The sequence below is a fragment of the Haemorhous mexicanus genome, chromosome 5, assembly GCF_027477595.1.
Source record: "Haemorhous mexicanus isolate bHaeMex1 chromosome 5, bHaeMex1.pri, whole genome shotgun sequence".
In the NCBI taxonomy this organism is placed as follows: Eukaryota; Metazoa; Chordata; class Aves; order Passeriformes; family Fringillidae; genus Haemorhous; species Haemorhous mexicanus.
Window position 1 is genome coordinate 62,729,104 of NC_082345.1, and position 22,129 is coordinate 62,751,232.

At 39.2% G+C, this 22,129-nt stretch overlaps 1 protein-coding gene across 4 annotated transcripts; it reads right to left on the reverse strand.

Moving 5' to 3' along the window:
* Positions 1–308: 308 nt before the first annotated feature.
* On the reverse strand, positions 309–22,129 carry PUS7 (pseudouridine synthase 7). 4 transcript variants are annotated; one of them, XM_059847376.1, is made up of 18 exons: positions 22,025–22,124; positions 20,704–20,959; positions 19,237–19,296; positions 18,236–18,614; positions 16,271–16,355; positions 16,042–16,143; positions 15,239–15,383; positions 10,900–11,011; positions 9,538–9,615; positions 7,778–7,906; positions 7,433–7,558; positions 7,079–7,140; positions 6,569–6,729; positions 5,579–5,705; positions 4,750–4,851; positions 2,862–2,991; positions 1,720–1,811; positions 309–1,039 (listed from the first exon to the last, which is right to left on the reverse strand). In XM_059847376.1, the coding sequence occupies exons 4-18, from the start codon at positions 18,583–18,585 to the stop codon at positions 903–905; spliced, it is 1,938 nt and encodes a 645-aa protein (XP_059703359.1). In that variant the 5' UTR covers positions 18,586–18,614; positions 19,237–19,296; positions 20,704–20,959; positions 22,025–22,124; the 3' UTR covers positions 309–902. The 4 variants fall into 4 exon arrangements, with proteins under 4 accessions (XP_059703359.1, XP_059703357.1, XP_059703358.1 ...); XM_059847374.1 differs by lacking the exon at positions 20,704–20,959 and having other exon boundaries at positions 22,025–22,129; XM_059847375.1 differs by lacking the exon at positions 22,025–22,124 and having other exon boundaries at positions 20,704–21,579.

Here is a 22,129-nt window from a genome sequence, read left to right on the forward strand (position 1 = left end):
TGGCCCAGGGACACGGCCGGCGCGGGGGCTGGCCCGGCCCGTGCTCACAGGGACACGGCCGGCTCGGGGGCTGGCCCGGCCCCTGCTCACAGGGACACGGCCTTGCACCTCACGGCCTCCCCGCCCCCTCCGCACGCAGCCGCCGTGCGGCAGGACTAGCAACATAGGCTTTAACACTTGGCTGGAAAGGTCAGGTCTCTTAGGAACAGCTGCACAGTATTTTTTTTCTCCCCAACACGAAGGCCGGCTCATTCCCCGCCAACAACGGGCAAGGGACAGGCGCAAAGGAAGCACTTACTGCTACATGCTCAGAGTTTCAGGTTAGTTTATTTTTAGTACCTGTTCTTTGGTACAGGTATTAGCTGAAAATACAAGTATTTTCTCAATGAAAAGTCGAACTATTTAAAAGAGCTGTACAGCTTTACAGCACACAAACGCCTTGCAAACAGAATCTGCTACCGCATCAGTGCAAATGCTACCAGCAAAACACCAGTAATACATATGTTCATCAGTATCTTAATTTTGTTGTAATTCATCTTTCCCCATGTAATTCATTGTATTTGAAAAGACTTGAAAAGGGTGGCTGAAGTCTTCCCCGTGAAAACATTCAGTGCTTGCCCAAAGAAAGCAAGCTAAACATTGTTACAGGTCTGCTGCCATTATAAGCATAATTCTAGAGATGCGTGTTACAGCTCAAGTAACTTACTCATTCAGTAAAAAAGCACCAATCACTAAAATCTGTATTATATTACAGTCACTATCTTGCAAAGGACTACTGAAGTTAAATGCTAGCACTAAAAAAACTTAAAAAAATACAAATCTCTTACTGTGACTCTTGAAAGATTTGTACAGAACATGTAAATAAGAAAACACTGTTAAAATTAAGTCATTCCACAGTTCATTCAGCGCAACCAGGTAGTATTCAGTTGTGTCTGGTTTTTTATGCTTGTGTCCATTTTCAAAACTTCTCGAATCGCCATGGTAGCATAAGTGGATGGGGGAAGGGAGAACTCCATCTTTAGTGCCCTGAATTTGCCATCTATCAGAAGGTATAAGAGACAAAAAGCAAGAACAAGTGGTTTAGAGCATATATAATGCTTATTCTGGATGCCATCTAAACTGAACTAACAGCTTCCACAACCAACTTCCCCAGCCCATAAAGCAAAACAACCACCACCATCGCACTCCTGTTTATAATCCACAGTGAAAATTTTAATGAAACTATTTTTTAACATTTTCTCTGTGGACAAAGTGGTGGTTTCAGTTTTCTTCTTCTAAAAAGCAAACATTTGTTCTTTCAGACTCAATTCCTCGCCTGTCTTCACTTTTCTGGAAAGCAGTGTCAAAACACCTTGTGACCAGAGTTAAGTATTTTGGTCATCTGTGCTCAGCACCAATAATACAAGTTCAGTATATAGACAATTTGTGACTTAATTCCACCTTTGTTAGTTGCAGACATTTACTCTTAAGCATTTACTTGCTTTACAGATGCCTGTAAGAAAATGTAACAGTCAATACAGATGCTGGAGGACTGGCTTGCACCCTTGAGAAATTAGGGTTCTTATTTAGATGCCTGGCCTTGGATGTCATTGTTACCACTGCTTAACAGTCAATACTTAAATGAAAGGTCTTCCTTAAAGGAGCTCTAAATATGTAGCAGTTGAAAGCAACAGCCAGATCAAACTTCCATTTAGCAAACCAGCAGAAAAATCAACTCACCTGTAGGGAGAACTGGTAATGGTTTTCCTTCCAGTTTATCCAGGTCCGTAGTAAATAATGGAATTTTAGGATCATCATATGCAACAACTTCCCTTTATAATATACATAAAATTTATTATTTTAAATTATTTAGGTTAAGACATTTTATACAAATATGTATTATTATAATCCTATTTTTATTATTATTATTATTATTATTGCAATTTGGCATTTACCACTGAAATTGAACAAGGGAAAATAATGGGTAGAGCTTTATGAGAAGACTTGCCTTGGCTTTATGAAGATTATTAAAAAACAATTGTAAGTTAGTGAGAAGTTTCTTTGCATAATTCATCTGTTTGCCCTTGTGTGCTGTCAGAATTTTCAACTACACAAGAAGTATAGTTAATGAAATGAAGGGAAGAATGGTGTCAACTCTAAGAGTACCTAGCAGGAGTGAAGCCTTTCAACAGTCATACAAACTTTGAAAGGGCTAAGATACATTCCATGGTTTCTGCCATCCATTTAACAGAAATCCCATATGTAACCGTGAGGCTGAAAAACTAACTGGGAAGTAGACAAGCTTAATATTAATTAGTGCTGATGTTTCAAGTATATTTCTATTTTTGTGCTCCCTCCTAAACCCTCTATATTTAATTCTATATCACTGATATGTCTTTCTGCACATTTGTACAGTTCCCTGTTTAAAAGGTATTTATTCAGTTGTCATATGAAAACTAGGTTGTATCTCTAACAACAGTGATTTAGTAGGGTCAAGTGACACAAATTTTTCTGACTGACAGGTAATTGGAGACCAACTTTCTCATAGCAAGACTACAAAAAAACCCCTGTTTTGAGTATTATCTATTATTTTCTCAACATAAGTAATTACCTATGAAGTTTTCAGGCAAGCCCTTGCAAGAGTGAACAACTAGATAAGATGTCTTGATACTCCTCCACCACAGAATGAGAGAATCAAGGAAGAAATAAGGGTATAGTTCCACTTCAGCCGCATTGAAAACATGAGAGAAGTGCGGAGAGATTCCTTTCTACCTGTGTTTCAGTCCGTGTGGATGTCCCATGGATCAGTCTCATGTTGTTTTGCACTTAAATAAACTGTATGCTGTCAATTCAAGTGTAACTTTCTTTATGCTCCCACTCACCAATTGACATTCTGAGGCCGAATGATAATCTTTCTGTATGCTCCAGAAAGTGAGTAATCTCTGATTTTATGCCTCATGTTGTTGATATCAAGGTTGTCAGCTACCAGCATCTCCTTGTAGGCCTCACCAACTGCAAGAGAGGAAAATATTTAATAAGAGAGAATGTAAATTTATTTAATAGGAAAGAATGCAAATTTAAACTGTTTTCATGGATTGTTCCATTCCCTTACATTTAGTAGTTTTCAGCATATATGGGATAAATGTTACACAGACGTTTAAAACTACTGCAGATCTTATTACCTGTTTACTTCTACACCCTGATTAGTAGAGGCAGTAACAAAAAATGCATCAAATCAAATTTCAGCTGAAAACAAAATTTACAAAATACTTTACTGACATTTAAATGCCATCTCATATATGCCTTCCAATTTTTCAGACTTCACAGGACTAATCTCAGGTACAGGTTAAAAAAAATGAAGGGCCAGACTACCCATTACTCTCATTAAAAAGCATCAGAGAGAAATCAGTTGACAATTTGACAGTACAAGAACAGTTCAATCCAGTATTGAGGAAAACGTACAGGGACTAACCTCATCTATAAGAACACAAAGAACAGGTGAAACCTAGGGCCAGCTACAAAAAGGGACTACACCAGCATTGTCTAGGCACACAGAAATGGTGTTAGGAAAGCCAGAGCTCAGCTGCAGTTGAAAGCAGCAAATGACATCAAGACCAGGAAGAGTTCAGCTGCAACATAAGGACTGAATGACTACAAGGAAAGCAATGGCCTGGTGCTAAACAAGGCAGCTGGTCTAGTGACAGACATAAGGCTGATGGCCTCAGTGCCTCTTTTGCCTCAGCCTTGCCCAGCAAAGTGCCCAAGGCACTTCTCTTCTTAGAGGCAAGGTTAAGAAAGAGGGACTACCAGTAGTGGGAGAAGACACAGGCTGAGAGAGCCAGCTCATGTCATGGTGAAGTTTTTCCTCTATCATCTCAGAGATTGTGAAGATCTAGGGATGTCCCAGACAACTGTGGAAAACCAAGTGCTTGCATCCAAATCCAGAAAGAAAAGGAATGATAATTAGGGAATTACAGGCCAGTCAGGCTCACTCTGGTCCCTGGGAAAAATAAGGGAGTTAATCCTCTTTGGGGCACACAATGACTATGGTTTAAATATGGGGGAGAAAAAGAAGAAGTAAAAATCCACCAATATTACTGTCTTCTATGATGAAGTTACTACTCCTATGGATGAGGGGAGAGCAGGGACTGTTGCCTGCCTTGCCTTTAGCAAGGCTGTCAATGCATTCCCACAGCATCCTTGTGTCCCAGGTTAGAACATTACAGTGGGTGGACTGGTAAGTGGGTAACAGCTGTCTGAGATGCTCAGCATCTCACAGTACAATCACTACTGGTTGCAGCTCTACCTAAAAGAAGAGTTTCTCAAGGAACTGAGATCTGTCCTGTGAAATAGTGGAGAAGAGCTGGAATTCACCCCAACCAATCTGTGGGCTAAACCAAGCTGGGGTGGCATTCAATTCATGCAAGGAGAGGACTACCATTCAGAAGGATGGGGCATGCTAGAGGAATGGGCCAAGAGGAACCTCATTAAATTCATCAAGGGCAAAATCCTGTACCTGATTAAATCCTTGCAGTGGTACAGGTTAGTGAGAAATTCTGCTCGGCAGTCATCTGGGATTCCCAATGGGAAGGAGACTGAGCAGAGCACCCTGGCAGCAACAAAAGGCTGACATTAATGTTTTAGAGACCTGAAGTGATGTATTGCTTTAAAAGTCACCAAGGTTGAGTAGATCCAATCTTCCTTTTGAGAACAATCTTAGAGAAGACTTATGTTTTCAGAGTAAGTAATTCAGTTAACAGTCAGACTTACTTTTATGCTTTGGATAAATAACATCAAATCCAGGCAATGGCATCACTACATCATGGATAGTGTAGTTATCAACATCACCTTCTTCAATGTGAACAGCTGTGGCTACAGTCAGGACAGAAAAATGAAGTTACCAGTATAGATGATGCCTGTGACAGTTAACTTCAGCTAAATTTAAAATAAAGCCTTTGATTGAAATAAGCTTACTCTGAGAAAGATAACTACCATGTTTTATCTCCACTTAACAGACAACATTTCTAAGAAAAGAAGTAACAGCCTCCAAGGCTGTCACAGTTACTGGCAGAATCACAGCCTGGCTTCCAGTGACTTCAAGCTACATGAAGGAAGGACTGCTAGAGGAACAGCCCCCTTCCATGCACCAGGCACACATGAATGAGAATGTAGGAAATACCAGAGCAAATACAAGCAAAGAAAGTTTTAACTGAGTGGAGCTTCTGCTTTACAAGATACTAATGCAATCAAAAACTTCTGAAGTTAAAATTTCATAATGTCCTTCCACAGTCCTTCACAGCTCAACTAGGTTTGAGGTCATTCTTGAGAATAATCAGTCCTCCATGGTCTCTCTTCCCTATCCAGTTATTTGACAAAACAGGCTAACAAACAGCTCATGGAAGTGTAATACCTAACTTCCAATTCCTTGCACAATTTGTCTAAAACAGGCCAATGGATTCAGCTACCACTGGGCCAAAACTGGTGAGAGAAAAGAAACTATGTAAGCAGTATCAGACAAACACTGACACAACACCAACTACGTGCCTTGTTTTCCTAGGAATCTGAACTATACAGCATCACTGGCTTTGTCTGATTTTACCTCCTTTCAGTATGAGATCTCCTGGTACAGCTCTAAGCCCATATTCTTCTATTCTCTTGCTCACCATATTATTCCACACGTAACTCTGGTAGCTATGAATATACATTAAACGATTATTTCTTGGTATCTAGAGGAAAAGAAAAAAAAATTAAACACTAGATAGATATATTTTTTGGTTTTTCTGACAATCATAACCAAAAGGGTGCATATTTGATGCATACACAATTTCTTGGTAGACATATTTGATTTTTGTTCTTTGTTTGAGAAAAGATATGTGAAGAAATAATGCTTTTACACATTTGAAATCAGCACAAAAAATAACTGTGCTTAAATTTACAAAAAAAAAAAAAAAAAAAAACAACAAAAACCCAAGACTTTTAACTCTACAGGTCAAACATACAGGTCTTTTATAAAGCACTGAATTCATATTCAACTTCCTGAAATCTTAAGTAAACACTGCAGCTGTGAAAGCACTGTGTTATTCTAATTATCTTCTTCATAAACAAGAAATTATCCCTCGGATCCTACAATGGGCCCAGTAGTTTGCTATTGATGAGGTATTTTCTCCAAAGACTTGATCTTGATTACAGCACTTGAAAATGACAAGTGGATCCATCACCTCCATATCAGACTGATTCATTAGCCCACCATCAGTTTGATTTATACTTTTAAAACAACAGGAAGACACTGAAACTGAACATTTGCACAATTCTCAGATCTGTATTATACATAGCTACTAAGTATAACTGTATTGCCTCCCACATACCAGAGAGACTGTTGCATAAATTGGAAAGCTCATTATGCATACATTAATTAGAGATGTCATCAGTTACTACACAGCAGTACTTCCAGCAAAAAGGCAGGATAAATGTAAATGTTTTTAAACTTAACTTTCAACTCATCAAGCATCAATGAGTCTATTTTAAATTCATCCTGATACCATCAAAAGAATGTTTATTCAAGTAAATACTGCCCAACTTTTACACTCACTATGCCAAATGCAGAGATTATGTTCTTCATTCCATACTTTAAGAGTCCACGTAGAAGCTGTCCTTCCACGCACCTTTTTACAGGTAGTTTCTTGAGGGCTGCTGCTGGATCTTTAGTCTTTGCCCATTCTTCTCTGCATTTGACTAAGTATCCCTTTTCAGCTAGAACAAGGATGTAAAATAAAAATACTTTAACTATACACCAAAAAAAGCATCCATCTCATCTTTTGTTAAAACAGTTGAAAAATTAAAGTTTCAGTCATGGTACTTAGAGATGAACAGAATCACAGAACACTTAAGGTTGGAAGGCTTCTCATGGAGCTTGAGGAAACACTGTCAGTATTCAGGTCCCTTTTTAGCCCCACTACAAGAAACTCTACAGCAAGTAAAGTGAGGCAGAAAGGGAGAGTCTGAAGATTGCTTCTCCACTGCTAAACTGCTTAAGCTTTTCCTAAACATGCTTATTGGAGAAGAGGCACAAACACAGGATGTATAATTTTTCAGTTCTCACCTCCTGGTCGTGGTTTTAATATCAAATCCATTACTTCATTCCAGTTGTTCTGTAGAATAGCTCTAGGATTCAAACAGGAAAGTGTATTAAGAACTGAATAAATTTACTTTAAAGGGATTTAGCCAACTTATCAAAAAATATGTATTAGTGTTTAGTCTTATGCAATATTAAAAGTAGTACTATTATGCAAGATAACTGCTGAAGCAAGTTCAGAAACAAGATCTTTCTTGAATCTAAATTTAAAACTGGTACAGGCAATATGTTAGAAAAATGTTCCCAAAAATACATTAAGTTACATGGTGATAAGAGTAAAATTAAAAAAAAAAGAAGGGGGAAGATGAAGGCAACACATACCTGCCAATTTGATAAGTAGGAACAGCTGTGGTTCCAAATCTTTGCATTCCATAGTAATTAATAAATCCAATTTCCCTGAGTGAATGCATTGCTTCCTCTATCTGCTCATCAGTTCCTGTTATGTTTCTAGCATTAAAAAAAAAGTTATAGACAGATTAAGGGTTTATGCTATTTTGAGATGTCCATTATATTAAAGCTCAACATCAATATTATACAGCATGCATCAAATTCAACAGTCTCCTGCCAACAGGACTTATTTTTTGTAGCACAAATTGCATTGATATAACTTATCTATTTAAAGAAAAAAAAACTCAAACAGGACCATCTAAATACCTAACATACTACCTGAGAACAACAGTGAAATGGTTCCCTTGCAGTTCTCCCAGTTTCAGTGGATGATTCTTGTAACTGAAATTTCCTAATTTGAAGTTCATCAAACATTTATTCAAATGAGCAAGTCTTTGTGCAGTGATTCTAAAAAGAAAGAGACAACAGTGACAAACCTATGCTTAGAAAAGCAGATAAATACAGAATGCTGCCATTACAAAATGAAAAATAGTGAGTCCAGTTTCCCCAATTTTCTACTGTTGCCTTATCAAAATAATTTAATGAAAGAGCTAAAGGAAGATAATACATAATTCTTAAGGGTCCTCATACAAAAGAAAAAGTATACTGTGACAGACTGTTAGCACTGTCTTTTCACATCTACATTAAAACGTACTCCAGAAAAAGTATATTGCAGTACTGATGTGTACTGTACCCCACAAGCTGAACTCTGCATAATTTAACTACTTCATGAATACATACACCCCAGTCAGCACAGTCATAAATACAGAGTTAAGTAAAATTAACTATGCCATGTGTATGCCTTGTGCAGATGAAGGAATTTGGAATCTAATGTGTCACTGATACCTGCCATTTTTGCTGCTAGTATTTTTGGAAGCATACCCTCTTTTTGCATCACCAAGCTGCTCTTAGACATTTCTGCTAAATTTCTACCAGGATAGTGAAGTTCATGAACCAGCATGGCCAGCATACTCAGCTTAGAGCAGGCTGGCATCTGGCAATGTCCCCTCTCCTGTGCAGGAGAGTCAGGGGCTGTGGCACCACAGAGCAGACACCACACAACACTTACAGCACTCTGGAATTCTTGGACACAATACAGAATGCGATAATGTTAAAAAGTAAACGGAACAGCACCTGACATGGCTACACCACACAACTGGTTAACTGTTACCACTTTGCAAAGCTGCCTTGCATCAACGTGAATCTGGAGCTTCTCACAATTTACAAATTAGTATTTCCTTTGATATGTCCTAATACACACACATACAGAACATTGGGCAGAAATATCTAAACAATTCAGTAGTGGACACCCTCCTTTTAACAAGGATTTGATCAAACCTCTGGCTTTCAAGCTGTGAATTCCTCACTCAAGGAGTTTGGTTTTTAGAAAGTTGTAAAAAGTAGTGCAGGCGGGATTTTCCAGCCAGCTAAAATGATATTGCAATACATGACTGGGAGACGTCTGTTATGGATCTAACACTAACTTAAAGTGCCCAGAAACAATAAAATTATCTTAGAATATGACAAAGTAAATGATATGTTCCCTTAGAAGGTGACTTAAGGGAGTAGGCTAAGGCAGGAAAAACTCCTCATCATTTTTTTGCCCCATCTGGCTACTCACAGATGAGCAAGAGCAGTGTTAGCCTTCTCTGGCACTGTTCAGAGATTAGAGTGGGAAAGAAAATAGGATTCTAGCTGTAGAAAGGGGGAAACAAAAGCCAGGAAGAAGGGGGACATTATTTTCACCATGTCATTCTGTTTTTCTGCTGTTGCATGAGATCCAAGCAGCCTAAGAGCAGGCAGGCAGTCTGTCCCACTGCCTTGGCCAAGTACACGTAACCAGCCCATGACTCAGAGCACCACTGCCTGAAAATATCAGCAGTAGTCACAGACTACAAAAGGATTGTGGCAACTTCATTAACACCTGTGCTTTACAAGGTCAGGACCTGTACCTGCCATTTGTGTCACTGAGTCTTTTAGGTATTTATCCAAGCTACCACAGCAGAAGTGCAAATACTGAAGACTGTACTTTTACTCACCTGAGAACAGCGATCTCTTGAACTGTTATAGCCCTTTTATCTTTAGTTCCCATGTAGGAAAATATGTTTGGCTTCACTCTTAAAAGCAATAGCAACAGATATTATGTATATTAAAATAGTAAGAGATCAAACATAATTTTAAGCATAATTGACTAGAATTATTAATCTTATAAATTAAAAATAGAAAAATATACCTACATTGCTCAGAACTCAGTTAAAATTGGACATGTGTGTGACATTTTCTAATCTCACCCATGAGTACATAAAACACAAAGAAACTTGTGTTGTAATTATATGTAGGCAATTCACTTCTAACCCAACAGTGCTTGCAAAATAGGAACTTTGAAGTACTTCTTTATATGCATTCACTCAATACACAAATGAACAGCCACCACCAACTTCACTAAAAAAAAAAAAATCACGTCCACTTCTTCCTTAAACTTCAAACCTGACTGTCTGAATACCATGCCTGCACATTAAGAGAGAGTATGAGAAGTTAATTTAAAATTTGATCCACTCCTCTCCCTGAGAGGAAAATTTACTTTCCTTTTCACTTTGTACTTTACAGCCTGTGTTAGATGGAGTATTTCCAGTTATTCCAGTTAAGGCTCCAGGGGGTAGCAAGACTGCCATTACATACAGTCTTCCACCTAACTACGCTCTTGCCATTCTGTTCTCAATACCAATACTAAGTAGTTCACTGGTTAAGGTATGGATTACAAATTTTTTTTTTGACAAGAAGGGCAAAGGGAAAAGTGGGGAAGTTCCCCTCTAAGTAGATCACTGAACTGACCTAATTTTAAAACTGCTCCTCCTCTGCAATTCACTGTGCTCATGTCACGCTTTGGCAAATCTTTTTGTTTCTGCACTTGATGGGGTGAAAGGAACTAAGCCTGTGTTGCCATGGAGAAATTAATACATGGAACAACAGTTTATCAACTGTAACTGCTTAGGAACTGATCAGCATATTATCACAACAATATCTGACAGGTTCATAACATACTTGCATATATTCACACACTGGGGAAGAAACGGCTTTTAATTCACGTTACGTACATTGAGGCTTTCAGCTGCCAAGCCTTTCTCAGATCAGCCAATGTAAATTGTGGACTTTTTCCATTGAAGCAGTAGAGTAGTCTTTAAAATTTCTTAGGCTCATTTTGTTCCATTCTCACCTCCTCACAAAACTTCGATATTTTAAATTTGATATTTTAAAGTAACTTTTCATTTTAAGCTGTCTACAAATTAGAGAATAGCAATCACTTGTGTTGCTCTTACACAATTATGAAGCATAATGATACAGCAACAAGAAACATGGAGGGAGAGGGCTGCCAGCCAGGATGGTAGAAACAATAGCCTTACCTTAAAAATTTGGATAGGACATTGATGGCATCCATAGTGTCCTTGTTCTCCTTGTACAGTACAAAATGGCAGTAGCTTCCCCTAGATTTTGGCCAAGAGTGCTTTCTTGGATCTTTAAAAGCAAAAAGGTTAAAGTGTCACTTTTTAAAAAATGTAATCTTTTTGCCACTGCAGCTACATTTATTTTAAATATTCAAGATTCAATTTCTACTAATTTCCATCTGTTTAAAAAAAATGAAAAGGAAAGAGTTAATTACTGACAGCAAAAGCTGTAAAGCACATTGAAAAGACCTCCCTTTCCACTGGACTGTAAACTTCTCTTTAATCAGTTCTGTCACCTAGAAAGTCCTGAATGAAATGTGACAGTTCCTTTATCATGAAATTACCTGAAATTATAGCCCAGTCATTTAATTGCTGCATCACCTGATTAAATTTCTCAAAAACATTATCATTATACTGACTTTCAGCAATAGAAGCTACACCACTTTTCTTCTAGCTCGTTCTATAATAGTTGAGAACTACTGGAGCCCTGTTTGTGGGAAGACTACCATTATTATTTATAGTACATACATAGTCTTTATTTCTGTAGTATTTTTTCTGTGTGCCATACAAAAGAATGAATCTTATCACTACAAAACCCTAAGAAATCATGCTCAAAAAATTGCTTTTGGTGGTTCTTTTTTAAAATCCAATGGGAGCAAGAAATCTGGTACAAGAGAGACATGAACATACAATCCATGGCAGGTATGGTGCCATGCTTAGAGAAGGCCAGAGGTTGAACTAACTTCAGATCCCACAGATTAACAACTGATTTACAATTCTGCGCTACTATTTAACATTTTCTGTAGAAGGAAGGAAACTGTCAATGATTTGTTAAGCTTTTTTTTGCACAAAAAAAACACCAGAGATAAAACTTTCAGTTTCCAATAATCCACTGTCAATGGCATTAATGGGAAGGGAGGCTGATTGTACAGAGGTTTAGCAACTAACTGTGAGGTTCCCTCAATTCTGAAGTTTATCAATTCCTTGTTATTTAAGAACAAAATTAAGAATTTGTTTTGTTTTAAATAAGAAGTCCCTTATCTCTTGCTAGCCACTAAGCAGACATACCTGGTTTGGTAAAAGAAAGCCATAAGGACCTTTCATAACAGGAAAAGCTAACTGAAAAAGCCAGCCTTATTTCAATATACAAACACCACTGCAAGAAGGAAGTTCTTGAGAAATACTGCTCTTTTTTTTCACACTGGTTTTACAAAGTTCAGATATTCCACACAGATTGTAAGTATGTTTAATTCTTGCCTGTTTTTGAGAAGCTGCCATTCATGCACACACTTCTGCCAAGACAATTTTGGATGCTACAGTATAAAACACTATATGTACAGGTTTTAGTCACCTAGAATTATTGCATCACTTGCCTTGGCCCATCAGTTTCTAAGCACAGCCCCCCCTCCCACAGAGTTTCACTGGATGTGAACTGGAGACCCCATGCTCCTGCTGGTCTCCCCTTCTGAGCCAGCACTACTCATACTCAGTCAATGAAACGCTGCATTCAGCTGGAAGAGCAAAGTTCTCCACTAAGATCTCAGCAATCAGAAGAGAATAGAGTAAGACAGAGCTCAGTTCACAAAGGAGAACCCTTTCCAACTGGAACCATTATTTATATTTAACTAATTCATCTTGCACATGGTCATTTCAACACATGTCAAGAAGTGAGCTCTAATGTGATCTACACTAAAAGGATTCTGCAGGTACTACACAGACCAATGGGGTCCTCGTGCTTTGGGCATCACAGCCATGACCCCATGCAAAGGAGGCTGCAGCCACAGTCCAGATATTCAACCATTCCTCACCCAATACTGCAAAGCATTCAACTGGGTAGATGTGGGACAATTTGCAGTCCTTATTGCTGTGTTTCAGAGTCATGCTACATTTCTGACAATAAAATTGTATTTCCAAGCCTTCTGCTGAAACTCGAGGCTTGGAAGCTCTTTTTTAATAGCAGGGTGTGTGAAAAATGCTTTTAAAGTTGTATAAAGACAGATAGTAGTGTCTGAAGTAGGGGCTGAAGGGCAAAGGCTTCACTAACTGAAATCCATGGGAAATTTACTATAGTTGTCAACATGTACTGAAAAAATTGATAATTCATATCACTTATTACTGGTAGACTGTCTCTGCACCAAATGAATACTGCCTATACTGCACTACAAAAAAAGAGGCAGAATAAGTCTAATTCTTGGCTATTTCAGGGCATTTTAAGTAATACTTATGTGTAGGGATTTTTAAGAAATTGTTACAAGTTTGGCCAGTCCTGTTTCTATTTAGGAGGTCATAATGGTTGGCATTTCATTTTTGTTAGTATGAAATGTCAACATCTCTTACCTGTTGCAGTTTTGACCTCTGTCCCAATGCAGAGCATAAAGAGTACAAAAGAGTAGCATTTAATTTTTAGACTGTCAAAGGGTTTTTAGAGGTGAACATGCAGGTTTATGGTTATGGGATTGTTTATGCTTCAGGGAGCATCCAACAGCTAGGTGGTGGATGACAGCAATTTAGACAATTATGGAATGGAATCGTGCAGAGGCAAACAGTGAACGTATGGAAAGCTTCAACTGGAGATGCAACAAACTTAATTTGTGGACAATGATGGAACAACAGTTTACTGACAATTTAGTAATTTTAAGTAATTGGAAGATAAACTGACTATAGAAACAAAGCAGCATCTGATTTTAAATTTTAGGAAGCATGTTTGGTAATGTTTTATGTTATCAACAAAATAATCAGGTATCTCAGCTAATAATCCAAAATTCTATGCCACTGAAATGTTTCTTGCCTGGGGAGCCCTTCATGGCTAAGACATGTTTGTGGCTATATAAACAAGAAAGATATATATAATCCTGACTAAAAAGAACTTCAGTCTTACATCCATAAGCATTTGCACACACTCACAGAAACTGACATCTCCACCAACAAATGCACAGGTGCCTGCAGCACCACAGCTGGGGAATCCAAGCTTAAATAGATGATGCTTCTCTGCATCACAAGATGGTGCTCCACATAATGTTTTAATCCTAGAGACGCACCACTCAATTCTTTTCAGCATATTTCAAATACTTAAATTCTTTTCTATATTATCCCTTAAATCAGCTTAACAACATCCACTTGACTGTAACAGTCATTAAAGAATAGAAGCAGCAGAAGGAAAAGGTGGAGGAAAAACCGTTACAAACGAGCAGAACAAAACTGGCTGAGGAGAAATCTGTGCTGGTAAGTATACATACTCCATGCATAAAGCATGCAAACATACACATTTTCTAAACATGACTAAATGAGACACATGAACACATTATAATTGGACCAATAAAAAGACAACATTCCCATATTTGCTTATAACAAACCTTAAATAAACAACTAAATTAAAGGGGAAATTACTTTAGTCCCCATTTTAAATTACTCTATTTCTTTATTGTTCTTCCATCTCCTTTGTCTTTAAAATTAAAGGGTTAGGTTGACATACCATCATTTGTATTAGGTTGAAATGACAGAGAAATGCAAACAATTTAAACCAAACCTTAGTATCTGTACTTAAATGTGCACTGTTCTGTGGGTAGATAGTCCTCTAAACTTACAGTAGCAACAGATTTTTAGTAACATTAAAAGATGTAAAATATGTTAATTTATTCCCAGTATCCAAAACAGTATTTTGCTAGATTAAAGTGGATAACACTTCATTTCGAAAATCCTTCATGACTTTGACTATTTCAAAAGATTAACTGTGATCTATAATGTATAAAGATCATTTTTTGCAACTATAATTAGCCGTGGAAGCAGAAGTAATGATCATGGTAAGCTATGTTTATATGAAACTATATCTCTGAGAAAACAAAAAGATGCTTGTCTCTATTCAAGTCATTGAGAATTTTGTCATCGATATTCAAGACAGTCAAGATTACACCACCTCTCAATCCAATGTACATTTTCCAATGACAACCTCTTACATCCACAACACACACAGAGTTAAGACTGTGAAAGTTAAATTCAAAACATACTGAAAATAAAGCCTCTGTTTTGCCTATTCCCACTGAAGTAGAAGGCAATGTTCTCTCTTCTAATATGGTTGTATTGGATGAATTATATGGAAAGAAAAACAAGTAGAAAATTAAATTCAAAGCATTTCTTGTGGTCCTAATCATTTTAGATGCACAGTATCAGCTTAAACGAGGAAAAAATGAAGTAAGACTACATTAGGAAGCATACTCACTTGAAGTACTTGCTAACAATTCTTACTTTCAGGATAATTTTAGCATTTATTTTACCCATCTGCTGTGATACTGAAACTCACTTGCCAATGCTTTTTTCCCAGCAGCATGATAAGCAATAATGTATTTCTTTCCATCTCTATCTTCTGTTTTAGTCTCCAGTCCTGGAAACAAGGACTTCACAGCCTGATGGATGATGGTTCTTTTTTCTTTGGTGTCTTCAATTACCTGTGTTAATACACATATATGCAGAAACCAAATAAATTAATACAAAAAGGGAGGGTGCCCTAAAGGAAAAAAAAATTAGCTAGATAAGATTATTCAGTGTGTGAATGCTTATTTGAAACTACCAGGTATAATCCTACTCATCTCCGTGTCCCAAATTTAGCTCAATAGTTATTCTTTCAATATGTGGAATATTAGAATGTTTAAAAATACTGATGGTTTAATGTAATTTTCTTATCTTTCTTGTTACAGAAAAGCATATTTATCTTATTTTCTATTAAATCACTAAACACTGACCTTGAAAGTAGTGTTCCATCAGGATAGATGTTTTATGTAAATCTCCTTATTCTTTAAAACAATACTAGACAGGAAACCAAAATACTGCAAGGTAATTTTAACACCACAAGAATTAAAACCTGTATTTAAGTTCCTGTATACAGTCTCACCAAAATCAAAGTAATAACTCACACATGCATGAATTTGAGTGCATCTGTAAGACTTTAGAGAATTAAACCCTAAACTGGACAGTTTGGTGTTATCTGTCACATCATATTCAAATTGCTCTTATACCTTACACGCATTAGAAAGCATGTACCTTCTACTCCCTCCCTCAGCCACACTCTGCCCCCATCCCAAACTTCATCTCATTTCATAATTTTACCTCTATGGCAACACTAGTTTCCTTATTCTTAAAAAGCTGGAGCTCCTCTAAACGCTGCTTGTCTTCGTCTGACAGAACTGTAAATGTTTCTTCTGATGGGTCCTAATACATATTTGGGGAGAAAAAACAAACATCCAATAACCCTCATGGAGTAACTTCCATCTTTCAATGTTCTTGCTTAAGGAGCATTAAGAAGCATAGCCATTACCAAATCTACCTCAAAATTTACCTCATCATCCACTGGAACAGAAAAGTCATCTAAATGGCTCACACGTCCATCTTTGCCTATTTCATGGACAACAAAGTCTGAGTATCTGATAGAAAGAAACATGCATTACATTTGTAAAAATCCCACATCACATAAAGTCCTTTTCTAGAAAGCTGTTAGCAGAATTCATTGAAGAATTCTGAATTTATGTAAATCAATTCATATAAAACAAACTTAAACAAAAATGAGAAAGCTGTACCTATTCCCACCCTCCAGAAGGATACCACAGGAACACAGAGGCAAATACAACAGACTTCTCTGCAGATCACCAAACATCTGCTGTAGTTACTCCAAGTCATTCTCTCACTAGTCTGAAGAGATCAGTAATGCTTATCCTCAATCCCAGTCATTACTGGCAATTAAGACTCTACTGCATCATTGCCACAATGTGCAATGTATTAACTACTGCATTATCTCTGTCACTTGAAATCACCTGCTAAATAAAGTGCATTTTAGCCACTCTACAGAAGGCAGGACAAATTCAGCCTTGTTCATATTTCAGTTGTACAGAACATCATTCAAATAAAGTTACTCTGCATACTCTATGACAGCAAAAAAGAATTTTATGCTGATGTTTTCAATTCAGTCACTCATGCCTAATAATAAAAACAGCCCAACTATAACAGGGCACAGTCGGTTTGTGTTGCAACTGCTAAATTATTTTTAAGCAGCATTTGCTAGCAAACTGGAAAAAAAAAGAAAATAATTCTTATTCTATCAATGTTGAATGATGAATAAAACTTCACAATGGGAAGCTTTCTGCTGTACCTCACTCAAGCCCCCTTCTGCCATCCCTCTGTGCAGATATACACCATATTAGAGAATTCTTTCCTGAGAAGTGTTATGTGTCGTCTCCTATATTGTCTGTAGCTGTCTAGACATGTTAGTGATGGCTCCACAAAAATGCCAAGAATGAATTAATAATAGGTGTTAAAAACTAGAATCTAAAAAAAACACCACAAACCCACGAATTTTCTACCACATGGCTACCTTTGGCCAACCAAAATTGGCAGATTTCCCAGAAGAAGGTTCAGCACAGACTACGTTTCCCAGAGAAGGATTACACTAGCTGCTTAATGCTGCACATAAAGATTAAATACATACATAATATGTATATATCATTTTATGTAAAATTATCTGTGTATGAAGTCAATATTTAAACACAGGGACTTTTCAGTGTGTAAATAAAGCAACCTGAACTGCTTTGCTAAGTCAGAGAAACAGTGATTCTCACTTCAGTGAGCTTTTTTATTTGCATTCTGTTTTATTCAAAGCCATTCTTTAATTTTAAAAACCTAGAAGTTTCATTTTTAAAAGCTACTAACACCAAATATCTTATTAAATATATAATGTATATGTATAATAAATTCCACATCCTGAATTTTGAAACTCCCTTCTATCTAAATGACATTAGTGAGCAGATGATAATTTAAAGCTTAACTGAGCAGACAATAATTTAAAGCCTAACCATCCTTGTTTACAGACATTAGAATAAAAAAGTTAGAGAAAAGCAAAGAACCTAAGAAAGATGGCTTTGACACCAGTTTTCAGTGCATCTCGTATCAGCACTGAGGAGAGGTACAAAAGGTGGGTGTACTGGATAAGGTTTTATGTCTCTGCTGCTGCCAGAGAGCAAAGGAAACAGCAAAGGTCAGTGTAATCAGGTATCTCTACTCATACACAGCTTCCTTCTTCAGAGCTTCATTTGACAGGAAAATAAATTAAAATCCTAAACAAACAAACAAGCAAAACAACAGAAAAGCAACCCACAATCTAGAAAAGTCCTAAATTAAACCTTTCTTTAGCAGTAAAAAAAGTAATGAACCTCACTTAATCCAGCTGCAATCTGCGTGTCCAAAAAGGAAAACAGAGAACTACAGCTGTGTTACACAAGGAATTAACATGTGAAACAAGACAAAGAGTTACCTCTCTTTTAAGATTCCAGAAAACCCTTTGTGAGAGCTAACAAATTTAGTTATGCCAACATCACTTTCTGTCAGTCCATGCTTCATCATGTCTGCAAAGCTCTCTGGATCTCCATCTTCATCACTATCCTCTAGTTCCTCTTCTTCCTGCTCCTCACTTTCCTCATTGGGGATTATTTCACTTTTCATGTCCTCGGGTCGTTCTGTTACAGTCTCAATACTCTGCCCAGAGTCATTCTCTGCCTTAGACTTCTCCAAGATCTTCTGTCTTTTAATTTCATCTGCATTGGCCACATCATCCTCAGAGCGAGGACGTTTCAAGGATACACTATTCATTTCTACAGTTTCCATGTTTAAGGCACAGGGTAGGCTAGGAAGCCCTGAAAAAGAAGAAGAAAGGTTTATTTTCTGTCTGCTAAGAGCAATATCAATACATAGGCACTTCACTCCAAGGACTCTGCCCCCTGCAATTTTTCAGGAAAACCATAAACTTTCTACATTTAAGTTAAACATCAAGTAAACATTTTGAACACCTAGAAACAATATGTACTTGGGGAGAAAGAAGGAAGATATTGTGAGGGCAGCATGAATACTGGACTACAGCAGAACAGGATTCAGTACTACACTGACCATTTACCACCATCACCACTCTTGCCCATCTGCTTGAAGGCCTGTGCACACACAGGCTCTGCTGTCAGCAGCAGTTTAGTGCCTAAGAAACTGTTTGTTCCCAAGCCTTCTCTTAAATATGACTACTCTCAATTATTCCCTTTTCTATCAAGAGTCCATCTTGCAAAGACTGAGAGAGAACAGCTGAGATCCCACAAATCTGAAATCTCATGTCTTTGTTTTCTATGTACTCCCAACACACACAATGCTACACAGAAGGTGGGATCAATTCAGCCCAAAAGATAAGAGGGATGAGATACCAAAATCATTGAATCAGTGAGACACACAAAATAAGGAAATTAAATGATCTCTGAGAAGAACATGACTACTTACGCTGGTGGAATGGGGCTCAGAGCTGCTACCTTTGTGTCAGCAGAACCACTGCCTTTAGATCTGAAAAAAAAAAAGGAAAATAACTCTTTGAGAAGGCTTTATGAAAAAAAAATTATGAACATATATAAAAAAAATATGTTCATATAAAAAAACATATATATGAATGCAATAACATATGGACTCAGATATACATGTTAATAAATACAACTGCCAAAGTATTACCATCCTAGTGACACAACATATTGTTGCTATTTAGCAAGCTACAGGAGAGAACTGTGGTTTTATTTCTGAGTGTATAAAATGAAACTGGGGTTCCTATAATTAGGCATGGACAGGAACTTTCTTCCAGCATCACCCAACTGCCACAGGAGTGTACTGAGGATAAAGTGCAGGTGTCAGTAGCAGGAGGAGGCCATAAACTGCCCTGTGTGAGCCACGGCCAGTTCAGCTGGCTCCACAAACCCACTGCCTGCCACCCTCCAACTCATCCAACAAGCACGTGGTGCCCCCACTCCAGTTTATCTGAGAAAGGGAGAAGCTGCCAGTGGCAGCAAGGCAAAAGAAAGCACAGGAGGGGACACATGACAGAGTGCTCAAAAAGGCACAGGGAAGCATGGAGAAGGGGACAACTGCTGGAGATGCACTCTTGGAAGGAAACTCTCCACGCTGGAGCAGGGACACCCCTGATGGGACTGTGGCCTGTGGAGGTGCCGATGACAGGGACACCCTTGAGGGGCCCATGCAGAGGACCCACATGGAAGCAGAAAAACCAAACAGCAGAAAGAAATCTCCATGAACCAACCCCAACCTCCTGCACTACCACTGCCTTGTCCAAGGGCCAGAGCATAACCTAAGGGCCAGTGAGGAAAGAGGAAGAAAGGAGTTTTCTCCAAGTCTGTGTTTAAGTAGTGGTCTTTGTATATCACCAGCCAACCGGTAATTAAAAGTTAACTGGTAATAAATTAAATTCCCCATGTCAAGTCAATTTTGTCCAAAACAACAAAGTTTCTAAATTAATAGGATTTAGCTGTTACTGAGAAATTAATCTAGGCAGGGAGCAGTATTTTAGAGCTACATACATCACACTGTATTGTTTCTCCAGCCACTAAATAGCATAATCTATCCAGTTTTAAAGGGCATGTTTTTAAAGGAAGTCCCACAACTAACTGGATAATCAGCATTTGCTGGGTTGGTAAGTAATTGTTACCAGTTAGCTGTTAGCCAGGGCTGACTTCATGGCCTGGACACCCCAGTGAAGAGATCACCAGATTAGGCTAAAAAGGCAGGAACAACTGTTTTAGAAACACCTGAAATGTTTTGCTCAAGTGAAGAACTGAAAATGAATGCTACAAAAATAAATTAACAAAACAGAAATAAAGAGAGACTTATAAAATTAAGTGTATGTATGGTGTGAAGAGTGATAAGGCACACATGCAAGAAAGCAGACCAATTAGCAAAACAATGTACCTTCAAGCTGAAAGCACCAATTTTATTCTGTCTTCAAATAAAAGTTCATAAAATCCTTCTTTCAAGAGGAACAATAAATAAAAATCATAGCCAAGTGAAGCAATTCACTGCTGTTTCCAGATTCTCTTCCCATGTACCAAAATTTAGAGAGGCTGGGTTATAAAGCACTGAAGTGGAAAAGGCTTTTAGATGGCTTGTGAGTATCTTCACACAGCAAACGAAATAGCATTCAGCACAGTGAAATCCTTTGAGACACCTGCCAAAGGTACTAAGAAGAGAAATCTCGTGCTTCTCAAACAAAACTGTAATACCTAGTTGTTGAATTATACAGACTGTTAGAAGAATTCGATGTTGGGCACAAACACTCCAGAGCTGTCACACACAGACTAGTCGCACAGCAGAACAGTGACTCACATACTACAGAGCACTATCCTGTGCCCAAGGGCAGCCATCGTCGGGGATAAATTCTGCAGGATAATTGCTTGAAGGAGCACGCTGAAGCGAGCGGGGCACACACTGCCTCACTTGTGCAGACTGCTAGTGAGAGGCTCCTATTATTTTTTGACAGCTGCTCAATTGTCTCGGCCCTTTTCCTAACAGGTGTTTTCATAAAAGCCAGAATCCGCATAAACATCAACATTTCAATATTCTAACAGAGCCTGAGTTTACTACTACAAATAAAACACTTGACTCCCCGCAACAAGAAACGCCGAGCGATTACTCCTGGCGCGGCACCAGTCCAGCAGGCACGGCGGGCGCTGCAGGGCACTGAGGAGCCATGCCGGAGCCCGGCGGCGCTGGGTGCGAAGCCGCTTACTCCTGAGACGAGGCACGTGGGATTAAAAGGCGACCGAGAAGACGGCGATGGTGCAGCAGAAGCGCCCCAAGGCCAAGTCTAGCGCGGAGGGCGCCGGCGGGGAGGGCAGCGGCGCTCGGAGCCCGCGGGCCGGGCCGGGCCGGGCCAGGCCGGGCCGGGCCGCCGCCACAGCGCTCCGGACGCCGGGCCGGGCCGGAAGAGCCGCTGCGAGCGCCGAGGCTGCCGGGCAGGGCGGGAGGACGCGCTGCGGCCAGGGCAGGCGGGGCACGGGGGCGAGGCAGGAGGAAGGTCTCCGCCGCGGGGGTCCCGGCAACACGCGGCTCAACACGGCAGCGGCCAGGGGATAGCCCGGCGCCAGCGGGGGCGAACTTCCCCGAGGCGGAGCCCCTGCGGCCGGGGGGGGGAGCGGAGAGCCGGCCCCGACGCGGAGCCCTGCGCGGCTGCCGGGGCAGGGTGCGGCTCCGCCCGCCGCTAGGCAGGAGCCGCCGAGGGGGAGCCACTTACCCGCACGCCGGCACGGGAGGACGGCCCGGGCGTCAGCGCGGCGGGGCGGGCGGCGGAGGCGACGCGGAACGAGCCCGGCCCAGCCCCGCGCGGGCAGAGGCGGCC